This window comes from Pteropus medius, unplaced genomic scaffold (assembly GCF_902729225.1).
Source record: "Pteropus medius unplaced genomic scaffold, Ma_sr-lr_union100, whole genome shotgun sequence".
NCBI classification, from domain to species: Eukaryota; Metazoa; Chordata; class Mammalia; order Chiroptera; family Pteropodidae; genus Pteropus; species Pteropus medius.
In genome coordinates, this window is record NW_024342467.1 from 10,534,190 (window position 1) to 10,547,649 (window position 13,460).

The following is a 13,460-nucleotide window of genomic DNA, read 5'->3' on the forward strand; positions in this document are numbered from 1 at the left end:
TGAAACTATGTCTATCTCTCATTCAATGACAATCTTCCAAATACTTAAACACCAATATTTATGATATCCTCCTTTTAGCATTCTCCATATATATCCCCCAGCTCTCTATTTCATTCATTCATTCATTCATTCAACAGATTTTATTTGAAAAACAATCACGTGCCAAAATCTAATATAGGTTTTAGGGATACAGTAGTGAACCATGACGACAAAAAACAAAGTCCCACATGTCACTGAACTTAACTACAGGGGATGTGGATTCTATAACATATAGATATGTATTATCGAATGGTAATACATGATAGGAAAGAAAATAAAGCAGGGTAAAGGGACAGAGAAATGATTGGAGGTGTTATTCTGATAGGAATGTCAGGAGAGGATTCTGTACTAAGGTGACATTTGAGTGGAGACCTGCAAGAAGTGAGGAAGAGTGTTCCAGGCAGAGGGACAGAGGTACAAGGACTCTGAGGCTTGTTCAAAGGAGCCAAGAGAACAGCACAGCTGAAGTAGAGTTGGTAAGGCAGAGGGATTGGTGGAATCGATTGTTCAGAAAGGTGTTTTGGGGCCAGATCATGTAGTTTCCTTACAGACTGTGTAAGGGGTTTAGATTCTTTTTCTGGACAAGATGGAGATCCTTTATTGAAGGTTTTAAAGATAGGACTGGCACAATCTGACTTACATTTTAACAGGATCATTCCGTTTTCTGGGCTGAGAAAATACTGTTGGGCGGAAAGAAGGAGTTGAAGCTAGAAGACCATTTAGGAGACTGGTCTTCAGATAAGAAATGGCTTAGAACTGGTGGAGGTGTTGAGAAGTGGTTAGAATCTGGAAATTTTTCAAAGGTAGGGCAGCAGATCTTGTTGTCTCCAAGATATTTGGCTTGAGCAACTGGAAGGGTAGGATTGTCATTGACTGAGACTGGGAAGAACGGAGGAGGAGAACGTCTTGGAAGGAATAAGCTTGCTAGACATCCAGGTGGAGTGGCTAGGTTGGTGTTCTGGACATTCGGGGGAGAAGTTCAGGCTGGAGACAGAAATTTGAGAGTCATCATCGTGTGGATGGTATTTAAAACCAAAGGAATGAGTGAGGTTACCGATGGAGTGATATAAACAGAGAAGGGGATAAATCCAGGAACTGAGTCTCTTGTTTAGATCCTGGAAAAACAAGGAGTAATCAGAAAAGAAGACTAAGAAGTAGCTCCAGGAGAAGAACCTGGTAAGTGAGGAAGAAGGTGCTTCAGGGAGGAGGGAAAGATAAACTGTATCAAATGCTTCTGAAATATCAAATAAGATAGATTCAAAGTACTTGATGCTGAATTTGACAAAAGTACCTGGTGACTCTGAATTTAGAATGTTTTCGTTTTGTTGAGAAAAAAAGTAGTAGGAAAATAAAAAAGCCTTCTTAGCTTGGGTTCGACATAGGAGAGACAACTCTTCTGAGGACTTTTGTTATGAGAAATGGGATGCTAGCTAAAGAGTGACGTTGAAGGGAGTTTGCTCATTTGCTTCAGGTGAGGGGTGTCCCAGTATATTTACCTTTCTTAGAAATCATCCAGTAAGGAGGGAACTTTGAGGATGTAGGAGGGAGAGAAGGAGTTTTTAGGAGTGATGTCCTTGAGCAACTACTCTCAGACAGAAACATAAATATGAATATTTTCACTCTAACAAGAGAGCAGGTGAGGTACAGGGGCGATTATGCAGGTAGGTTGGCATATCTGGTGGTGGGAACATGTGGAAGTTCTTTTCCAAAGGCTTCTAGTTCCCAGAAAAATAAGAAATCATTTCCTTCGCTCAGAGTTATGACTGTGAGAAGATGCTGGAGCTATGAGAAAAGAAGGCTTGGAACAGCCATATCCGTTGCAAGCGTTGGCAAACTTTTTTTGTAAAGGGCCAAAGTGTAAATATGCGCCATGTGGTCTCTGGTGCAACTACCCAATTCTGCAGTTCTAGCGCAAAAGCGGCAAGAAACAATACGTAAATGAAACAGCACAGCTGTGTTCCAGTAACATTTCATTTACAAAAACAGGCAGTAGGCTGGGGTTTGTCAACTCCTGACCTGAGAGAAGAGGAAACTGAACGAGCAAAGTAGAATAAGATCACCGAGCTAAGGGCCCACGTGATTTTATATTTAGAGCCCTTTACCGTCCCAGCCATCCTCCTTGGTATATTTTTGTTTGTCAGGATTTTAACAGAGCCCATAACTTGAGTTAATGCTTAATATATGGGCCGATCTTGAAGATGCTTTTTAAATCAATAGTACAGAGTACAAGAGGATCAGTGGTGTTAAGTGTCCTCCTTCAAACTAGGAAGGCAAGGAAACTATTCAGGGAAATTTCTATGTGAAAAGAGTTCACATTCTTTAAATGTTTTGACATTCAAAGGAATAAGTTTCTGCTATCTAGAAAATGAATTTATGTCAACCATCTAGGATTTCTTCTCTCTCCATCCATGTCATACTCACGGTGTTTAAGATACTGTCTTGCTAGTGAAGAGAGGATGTTAATGACCCTACGACCTCAGGACCTGCTCCGTGGTTGTTTATTCAGCAGGGTGATGAGTCAGCCCAATCTCTCTACTCCCCAGGGTGGCATCGCTGCATGATAGAGGGCACGTATGAGCCCGGGGTAAGGCAGGGCGGCACACAGGAAGAAAGCACCGCGGAGCTAACTAATTTGGCAGGCGGGGTGAACTTGTTACACAGGCATCAAAGTGACTGGGCTTCACACCTCTAGACTCTGATTTGGAGTCTTTCCTTCTGTCTGCGGGTCCCACGTATGTTCTTAAAAAACAACTGATAACATCAGCAGTAAGAAGGTAGGACTGAGCAGAGAAAATTTAAGAGACCTTGACTATTTTTTTTTTTTTGGTTTTTGCGTTTTTAAGGAACTCTGAACATTCTTCATATCATATGCTTAGAATTCTAAATACAGAATTTCTTTTCTTGAGGAAATACATTTTTATTAGAACCAGATACTTAGGTGCAGGAATTATGTATTTTAAACACAAAACATTATTACTTTTAAGAATGGGTTTCGGATTGACTTATTTCATATTTATAATTAAACCATCCTTTAATTTAAAAAGGAATACTGCTGTCTTGGTTTTCTGGTTATTATTCCTAGAAGCGTTTTCACAAGATAATCAATTCTAAGCAATCCTTACATAACAACTATCAAAAAAAGCTTTCAAGGAAGGTTCTGAATGCTTCTTCATTCTCTGGAGAACTTTAAGCCCAGAGAGATGCCCACACATCCTAGACAGTTCCATAAGGCAGCCCTCTGTGGAAGCACCACACCGAACCAGATGTTTTCTGGGGGTCCCTTTCAAAGCTCTGTAATTCAGTAATTTAATTCAAAAACCCATGAATTTATTAATATTTTAGGAGCTTTGTTACAGTAGGAGAAGCGAGATAACTAACAGCTCTCAACCTAGAGGTTCACATTCTTGGAATATTTAATTTATTGATATGAAATTAATTATAAACAGTTTACCTAACACTGCTAGGACAGGAAAAAAACAAAAGATTAATATGTAATCATCAGAAGAGTTATTTAAGAACCTTATTTCAAGGTCTGCTTAGGGGGGAAAAAAAAGCTCTGTAATGTATAATTAAAGCTATTCATATGATTTTCAGTATTTGAGAAGAGAAATGTTATGAATGTAAATGAAAAAGTCTTTTTCCTTTATAAATGGAGCCATAAAAATGTTGGGTTCATTTTTTAGTGGTAAAATGAAACATGGACAGGATTTCCTTAGGGAAAGGGACAAGGATGACAAATGAGCAACCTTTATGACAAAAGGTGAAAGATCACAGTTCTATATGAAACATTTTCTGCATTATTGTAACTTTAAAAATCACTCTTTCTAAAACACTTAGAAAAAAATATCATGCAAAAACTGCTATTAAGGGAAGGAACACTAGGATCAGAATCCATCTTTCATGAAAGCACTTTAGCAATTACAGAATGCTATTTAGTAGAAATTCAGAGTGTTCAAATAAATTCTTATTGATTGGTACATAATAGAGTCATTTCTTTAAAAATTAAATCTTCAATAGAAATTCATAAAATATATATTTTTTTGCTACTTTAAACAGAAAATCCAAACGACCGAATAAAACACTGATGGGTTAGGATGATATATTACATTATTCAATTGTATGTACCTATTTCCAAAACAAAAAGTATTAAGAATTCTTTCCAGAAAAATTCAGAAGACAATTCTTCATCATCATCATCATCATCATCATCATCATCAATTATTACCATCATCATTATTTTAGGGCAGCAAGTACTCATTTTCTCAAATTTCTTCAGAGAAAGTAAGAAAACTAAGAAAAATTTCTTCCTGGTTGGGATAGAAAAATATATCCTTTGATAACTAGAGAAGAACCAACAAGAATTCACAGTTGCACATGACAGAAATTGAGATGGTAAAGGCATGTTTAGTAACAACAGTGCATCACTAGTACAATCTTCAAACACCAAACAGGACCATCACAGAGCCTCAGAAATCATTCACTGACTCCTAGTCTCTCCCTGTGCAGATGAGGCAATGCAGCTCGGGGAGGCTCATTCCTCTCGTCCTCCTCCTTAGAGGAGTTACTGGTGTTTATACACCAGGCAGTGGAATAGACTCATCCTGTACAAACACTATATGATGCTACATCCTGCCAGACAATGCTGGGAGCAGGGAAGGAGGCAGCAACCATAGTTACATGAAATGTATTACTGTGATTTCCCTCAAATATTTTCTTAATCCACTATACTTACATAATTTTTTCTTCTGATGAAACTAAACACACTATATATTTACATAATGAACAAAGTAAGGGCTTCATTCATTACATATTTGATTCCCTGAACTTTCAGACCAGATGAGGGAGGTCACCAATATTTTATCCTGTTTTGACCTGAAATTACAGCTCAGATCTGGATATATTATCAACCATACTGCTAAGCAGGGCAGCAAAACCGACAAATAATAAAGTAAAAAAGAGAATCAGAGAATTCTAATAAATTCTAACAAAGGATTTTTTAAAATCACGTGTTTTCTATGAAGTTACCACAGCCTTAGATAAGAGCTTTCTTTAGTCTATTAAAAAAAAGTCACACTTTGGCTAGTGATAAATTAATCATCAAATATTTGTCAATTAATTTGTATAATTAACAGTTATCATTATTTAATGTTAAAATAATCGATTCCAATGGGGGATAGGAGACGATAAAAGTAATTACTGAATCCAGTGGTCGATGGCCATCCGAATAAAAATGAGAATTTCTGAAGTCTGACATGTTATAAATTACTCATTGCAGATCTCGACCCTTAAACTAGAACCTGGCAAAAAGTCTTTGCATTTTAATAAAGATTCTTTAATCTTTAGTCTCATTTAAAGAGTTATAACGGGAGAAGGGTAGAAAATGTTTTAGGTATGTGAAGATATCTTAATGGTAGACCGAGAATATGACTGCAGCCCAGCCAGGTTAGATACCTTAAACATCTGAGCCGAAAAACAATGTGATAGATGATCGTAATGATAATGATCCTGTGCTCTTAAACCTCGAGCTTGTGGATTAACACTTATTGAAGCTCTGACGTGCCAGGATGGCAGGCATTTTTTAATGTTTCTTCATTCCAAACTCATGACAACTTTATAATATCTCCATTTCACAGAGATGAAAACCAAGCATGCTAATCCCTGCCTACATGGTGGGGATACTCTGGTGACAAAGACACAGATGCTACCCTACAGGAACTTACGGTTTTAGAGACACTAAATAAATTGCCTGCAAGCACCAGCTATGAGGAAGCAGGGCTGGGATGCAAACTCCACTCTACTTGAGCTCTTCACCCGGCGCACACATTGCTGCGTTAAAACAGGGAGTTTCGTAGGCAGGAAAGATCTTTTGGTGAGAAAAGGAAGAAAGGAACCAATATATCAGGATAGTGCTAGAGTTTTCTGGTAGGTGGGAAACTTGTGTAGAAGGCCCAGTCTCTCTGGAGTTAGGGATTGTCTTAACCCTTCATGCACCCAAAAGTTGCAACAGTGTAGGGTCATTTTTTCCCATAGTGACATATTCCATCACATATAGGGAAGGGATGAATAAACAATTTCCATTTAACTTGTTTAAAATATGCTCTGGAGTGAAGACTGCAATAATGTGAAATGCCCTAAAGTCTGGCATTTACGTGCTCAATTATGTATACATCGAACATCAAATTAACAAAAGTGCACGCATGTATACATGCATGAGCACATACATACATCTATTTCTAATTCTGCCTAGATATCTGATGGTGAAATTCTGAGTTTTCTTTAAGCTCACCTTACATGACTTGAACTCCTGAGGATTCTGCCCTGAGCGTTTGCATAGATGGACCCGCAGAATCAAACCAATGAAATTCGTGTTTCTCCTGTGGCAGCAGATGAGCTTTCTCAGCCATATCAGAGGAGGTGACAGCTGCCTTCCTCTCTAGGCAGCCTAGGCCTATAACACTCATAATTACGCATCCCAGTGAACTTAACTCATGACTTTCAAATCTAAACAGAATCTGTTCTTGATCTAATTACTGATTCACTGGTTTTATGATTTCATTCCTCTGTGCATCCTATGTGATTGATATTATGGTTGCTGCAGAAAATCACAAGATATAGAAGAGCAAAGTCTATGTACTCTTTTGAGATACACAAAGAAATAAAATTGCATTAAAACAGACTTGCCCATGGAATAAGTTCAAAACAAATAAAGAATAACAATTTAAGCTTAGAACTATCCGTCCCATCAATAACTTAATGATTTAAGAAACCTTCCAGGAAGGAATCTCTTCCCAGGTTTGCTTGGAAGCCTGAAGGGTAATTTCTGTAGGAACCTGTGGATCACAGCATTTTGAATATTACTATAGCAAAACAATTCCAAACAATTCCTATATAAAGTTATTAAAACATTACGACCTGTGCAATCTTGGCTGAAAAGCTAATGTGATGATTCTGAACAGTTTTAGAACTTTAAAGGTGAAGTGCAACAGGCCAACTAATCTAAGACTCTTTTCTCTTTTTCTTCCAGCTTTCTTGACGTATACTTAATATACAAACAATCGTGCTTATTTAATGTACACATCTTGATGAGTGTGGACAAATGTGATATCACAATACTAATATTACAATCCTGAGAGGCAATTCCCTCTGCAGGGCCTAGTAGAACAGAGCAGCACCCTGCATGCAACGAGGGTTCACGAAAGGGCTCGTATGCTTCCAAAGTTTCTCCACCCTTGACCGCCTAAGTGTAGACTCTGTCAGGTTCTCCTACTTGGGCAGGACAGCCCATTGTTCTGCATATCCCACGATCAATTCCCAAGTGGTAGACTCATCTGGGCCCACTCTTTTATTGTTCTCATGTATCATAAAAGCAAATGGCTTACTTATTCTGCATACTCTTATTTTCACTCCTCACAACTATCCTATCAGGAAGGTTTATAGATGAGTAATCCAAAACTCAAAAGGGTTAAGAAACTGGCTTAAGGTACCTAGATATTTAGCTATGCCACATAATGTTATAGCTGGGTATCAAGGAGAGTGGAATTCTGAGCAGTTGAATTATTGAGGACTTACAAAATAACTGGGGACTTGCTAAAGAATGTCACTTGTTCTGCTTCTCTTCCCTCTGTCCCACTAAGAATCTTTAAATGCTCTGCTTTTATATAAAGAGGGCACTAAGGTGTCCAAGGTGCAATAGTATTTGGCAGTAAGTTGCTACCAAAAGCACATCTATGTCATGAAATGGATCCTGGGGTTGGCACAGAATCTTTGATGCATGAGGCACCACAATGGCCAAGCCTTAGCTGTTGTGCTGTCAGCTCGCTGAGTCGCCTCTGCCATCTCCAGCGGATGGTCTACCCTAAGGGTGGTCTCTCCTGGCTCTTCACTTACTTTCCTTGCTTTCTTTGGGAAGTGAAGTATGTTTCCCTACCTGTCCCTCCCACATGAATCGAATGATGAATGTGATTATCAACAAAGAAACTTTCTTGTGAAATGTCTCCTTATCAAAAACAAGTACTTTATTCCCATAATATGACTATTTTTATAGAACATAAAAGGTTAAAACCTATGTCAAACCTGCACCATTTCGCCTCCCTCAACACAAAAGAAGGGTGCACTCAGGGACTGTCACAGAATTTATCATACCTGAGAATCTGGAACCCCTTCAGCTTCTGTCACAGTTACGTGTTTGTCACTGTTTTCTTCATCTTGTGCCATTGCTTAAGTTCAGAAAAAGAGAAGAGTAATATTAAGCAAATGTAGCATCATAAGAAAACTGTTTCAGATCATTTTCTTTCAGATACAACTTGACAGGAAAATACGAGTCAGATTTACAAAATATAAATATGGTACTTTTTTAATTTCTTGGATGAAAAGTTTAACTAATAGCACTAGGCACTTTTCACGTACATTATCTCATTTATTAAATCAGTGACAGTGGAAAACTTTGACCTCATTCTCCTTTTCACTAAAACCTGACAAGACATTATTATGTCAGTTCTGTGCTTCACCCAAAGGGAAGTTGGGGTATAGATAGATGAAGGCTTTTATTGAGTCCATGTGAGAACGTCATTTTTTCATGTGATTTTTTTTTTAGTGTTTACAATAAAAGCAGTACGATATTTTATATTTGGATTGCTCAGTGCATTGTTTCCACAAAAATCTGAGCTGTGGAGTCTCAAGTCCTCCTCTTCTCCCACATTCCCTCAGTGTCTCCCTACCCAAGTCCTTGTCTCCCTTTCTCTACCGGGGCCATAACCTCATAACACAAAGGCCCTGATCCCAGCCTCTCCCTAATACCATCCAGCTCAGGCACAACTGCTAAAATAACCATTCTCAGAAAATATGACGAATGCAATGCTTTGACCTATGAATTGCTTATCTTATCAATTCCAAACTCTGTTCATCAACAAAGCTCTGCCTTGAGCTCTCCGGCTTTCTCCCCATCTGCAACTTCACGCTGGCATTCAACACCAAAACATACTGTACCCAACTCTGACCCTAGCTCGGTGATTTCATTGTTTTTCTCTTCATACGGCTGGCTCTTTCATTTTAACGAATATTTATTGAGCACCTACTATATGCCTGGCACTGGGGTGATTCCCGTGTAAAGACCTCATGAAGTACACAAACTAGCCGGGCAGATAGCCAATGAACAATAACTATTACTGCAACTAACAACAACGACAACAACAAAAACAACAATAATTTTTAAAAAATTAAATGGAATTAAAGATCATGATAAATGGGGAAACGACAGAAAACCACGTGGGGAAGCCCATTTTGGAGAGGAGGCCAGGAATGGTGCTTCTCTGAAGAAGTGATTTTGGGGCTGAGACCTGAAGGTTGAGATGGAGCCGCCTGCAGCAGGTGAAGAGTGATGTGAGATGAGCCTAGGGAGCGCATAGACCACGGTAAATTTGGATTTTAGCCTAAGAACATATGGAAGCACTAAAGAGTTTAAAATGGGGAATTGCATGATTAGAGGTATATATTCCAAGGTTCTTTTTCCCTAAGTCTTTGTGGCAAACAGACTTAATAAGTCTTGAGTCAAGAGAGGAAGCAGGGAGACCAGTTAGGTGACTGTTGCTTTTGTCTTGGCTAGAGATGACACTGGCTCAGACCAAGGAAGTGGCCATGAGCTGAAAAAAAACAAAAAACAACAACAAAAAACAAAACCATGAAGGATTTGAGCTGTATTTTTAGACAAAATAGATACAATTTGCCAATGAATTGAATGTGGGAGGTGAGGGTGGGAAGGGAGAAGACGCCATCAAGATGACTCCTAAGTAGAACGAGTCATTGATTATATCCATTATACCAATTATTCTTTCTACTTTTCTTTCCATGAAAAGCAGACCAAAAACATACCAACCTCACTGACCGTGAGGTCACTCGCTGTACTTTTGGCTTCAGTTTGCGTTGTTTTGTGTACTTTTAAACACTATGCTTTCTGCTCTGTATTTTTAAAAACATCACTTCATGTACCTTTTGCTTTTGTGTGCCTTTTACGCCCACTGTGTGGTGCTTACCACGGAGCCATCCAAATGCCATGCACACAGTGTGCGCTCTGCGACAACCAACCGGATGAACAATTCCTCCCCCAGTGACCAAAACCGTATGACTTGACTACACCTACTTGTATAGCTACATCTTTCATTACTATTCATAAAAAAAGAGGGGAGGGAAATGCTGTTAAACTCCATGGATAAGTAGGATGATTCCTACCAGCTGAGCATCCAAAGGCAAAGGCAGGAACAGCAGAAGTGGGCAGAGGCATTTCTTCCATTTTCAGCAAAAAGTTCCATTCATGCTATTCAAAAAGGGGATCCCCTGTTGCTACTGTTGCCTGATTTAGAGGAAACTTAAGAATAAAGAAAAACACTAATGTTTTCTCTGAAAAACTGAGGTGAATGCAAAGGAAAAAACAAAATATAGAATGACATCCTAAATTCCACTTAAAAATGCAATGGGTTGGAGAAGTAAGGAACTCCATTTAACTAAGTGAAATAATATAAAAAGACTTTCCTCATCCTGTAACGGGGAGTAATTTTCTTGGCAGGCAATTTGATACTCTATCAATGTGGGACAGCTTCAACTACATGAAGTATCAACAATACCTTGGCACTTACTATATGCTTTATTTGAATTTTTGCTCTTTAAAGTTTTAGTTTCGATGAAAATAAAGAAAAGTAAATTTTAGAATATTTTTGCCTACTAGACTCATGTGTTTTTTTGTTTTTAAAACAACAATGTTCTGGGGTAAAGGCATTTCTTTTTCTTACCTTATGACACTATGAAACAGGACATGCAGGACAGTGAATAAGAATTTTGGGATTGGGAGTTAACACTATTTTTTGAGATTTAGGCAAAATTCTTAATGCAGATAAATAGAATCGAAGGAGGAAGATGTTAATACAAAAGCATCCTGGGGATAAAAATTCAGTCCTATATTTCTAGCTTCTCCCCAATAATAGTGCTACTTTTTTTTTTGCCACATCTTTGAAGACCCCAATATTTGTTGCCTAGTGTTACACTTTGGTTGACATAAAAAAAAAAAATTAGAAACACAATCAAGTTAAGGTACTTGGCAAAGGAAGGAAACTCAGCAATCTCAACCAGCACTATAGTGAGAATCTCAAAGTTCTGGTGGACTCAATCAGCCTCAGCGCCCTGATGAAAAGAAAAGAGCTTGGTCTCTTCCAACACACATAAGATTATTTTCTTGGATATACTAAAAAATTATGATTCTAAAAATGCATTTTAGCCAGTGGTTATATACCAGTTTGGAACAAAAACTTATTTATATTGGATTTTCAAAGATTTATGATCATCCCAAGAGATCTCTTATATGAAATACACAGTCACCTAAAAGGGAGTATCCTATGACCCTTTAATACAAAGATTAACGTCAAGGAATAAATAAGGAGGCAGTTTCTCTCTTCACGCCTCCCAGAGGTGTGGCTCATGTGGTGGAAGAAGGAGGAAGCAGTTATTTAGATTTTTTTGAGCTTAGTTTTTCTTTTATCTGATCAGAATAAGAGTAGGTTGGGGAAAATTTTCCTATGCAAATATTGATTCTGGGACAGTTCCCTCCAGCGCAACACGTACACAGGAATGACAGCTCCGGGGACCAAGGGAGGCTGGGAGTCTCACCCACTGCCAACACAAACCACCCCCTTATCTCTCAACACACAGAGTCTAAAAGCAAAAAAAGCCCTTTGAAAAAAACTTACCATAACAAAAGTCACAAGCACAAGATCAAAAGCATGTATTCTGAATAATGAACATGAGGGCCCACATGAGAACTAAGAATGTATGTGGATTAATTAGCACTAATTGACATAAGAACACTTAGTTTAAATGTATCGATTTGTAATGCCCTGAGCAATTCAAGAGGAGCTACTGCTGACAGCCTCCCAGGGTGGTAGGGCTTCCCTGATGTCACTTTCTTTTTGCCTTGGGGACAACAGATATTCTCTCCCTTCGACTTACTAAGATGGTTGCTAAGAAAACCCTCCTAATAACTCTAATATCATTATTTAAACACAAAAGGGATTGACATCCTTTCAAATTGATGCTTATTTAATTTCAGCTCATCGATTTTGTGACGTTAAGACCACCCTTATACAACATTAAGCACACAGTGATCGTGATGCACTAGGTGACTATAGTTGAGTGTTCTTTAAAAATCAGCCAAAGTATACATTTTTTAAATTTACAAACCAACCAAAACTTTAACAACAGAAAGTCAGCACTTAGAGTCTCAATGTGAGAAATCAGCAAATACAGTTAAGAAAAATAATTCGTGGAGTACTTTGCCAAGGATTAACGTTTGGGCAATAATATAATCTTTCATCCGTGCAGCATTTTATAGAGAGAAAGCTCTTTCCTAAAGGGTCTCATCTGATGTTCAAATCTAAAAAGTTGGGCAGGTAAAATCACCCCCACATTATAGATGAGGTTAAGGAACCTGTCCTAGTCCTCTATATAAAATGCATGTATCTGTGGCAGTTCAAGTCTGCAGAGTCAAGGATGGAGCAGGACAGTGCTGGTCAAGATGCTGTGAAAGACACGTGGACACGTCTTCCTTCTCATTTCTTTTCTTTAATGAAATAGAACAGAATATAATAGAAAGAATAGGGTAAAAATATAAAGATCGAAATCTAGTGAACTATTTCCTGGCATCACAACTAGTAAAGTTAAGTATTTTTCACAGATGGGGATGAGATGTGTACTGAGTCAGGCTCTTCTGTGCGTTCTGTGGGTTGTGGACATAAAAATGTTAGGAAAACATGGAGGCATTTCCGGGCCACAGGAGGCAAAACCCGGTTCCTCATTATCTAAATAACCAGCTATTTTTCTGTACCATTCCTGGAGAGGGGCCATAATATTTGCTTTAGGAGCCTCCCTCACCCGCCCCGCCCCCTTCCCCCATGGCACTCCATCCACACTGAGCAAGCAGTACCTTCCCTGTGGGATGGCAGGGAAAGCTTGCTGCAAGAAATGCTGATGGAGTATGTTCGCTTTTGGCAATATAATCACAAATGCTTCAAAATGCTCAACTCTCTTCTTTAAAAAGTAAGGAAAAAGTAAGTTGTAATTTCCACCTCATCGCTGTATTATTTTTAATTTAAAATTTGAAAAATAGTGGTCAGTATTCACCATCAGGACGTGCCAGATAGTATCATAATCTGGCCCATCCAGTGCCATTCAAACCTCTCTTTGAAAGCTGACCAAGGGCCACTTTATCTGTGTCCCAACGATCTCTTCTCAGCCGCAATCTGTTCAGCGCGTCAGCTGAACTTGAGACTGTTGTTTTAAACCTCTCTTTTCTTGGTCCTTATCATACTTGAACCCTCTAAAAAAATGCAAGTTTCCTGCAGGCTCTCTTTTCCCTTTGCTGCTTTTTTTTAGTGACCTTA

At 38.6% G+C, this 13,460-nt stretch overlaps 1 protein-coding gene across 3 annotated transcripts in view; it reads right to left on the bottom strand.

Annotated features, from left to right (window-relative positions):
* The window catches only part of RAPGEF5 (Rap guanine nucleotide exchange factor 5), a 200,780-nt gene that overhangs the window by 93,393 nt on the left and 93,927 nt on the right, over positions 1-13,460 (bottom strand). For 2 of the 3 annotated variants that reach the window (XM_039862520.1, XM_039862521.1), the window contains one exon: positions 8,182-8,255. In XM_039862520.1, coding sequence (XP_039718454.1) covers positions 8,182-8,255 — 74 coding nt within the window. Of the gene's footprint in view, positions 1-6,325; positions 6,586-8,181; positions 8,256-13,460 lie in introns of those variants that run through there. The other variant, XM_039862522.1, reaches the window with a different exon arrangement.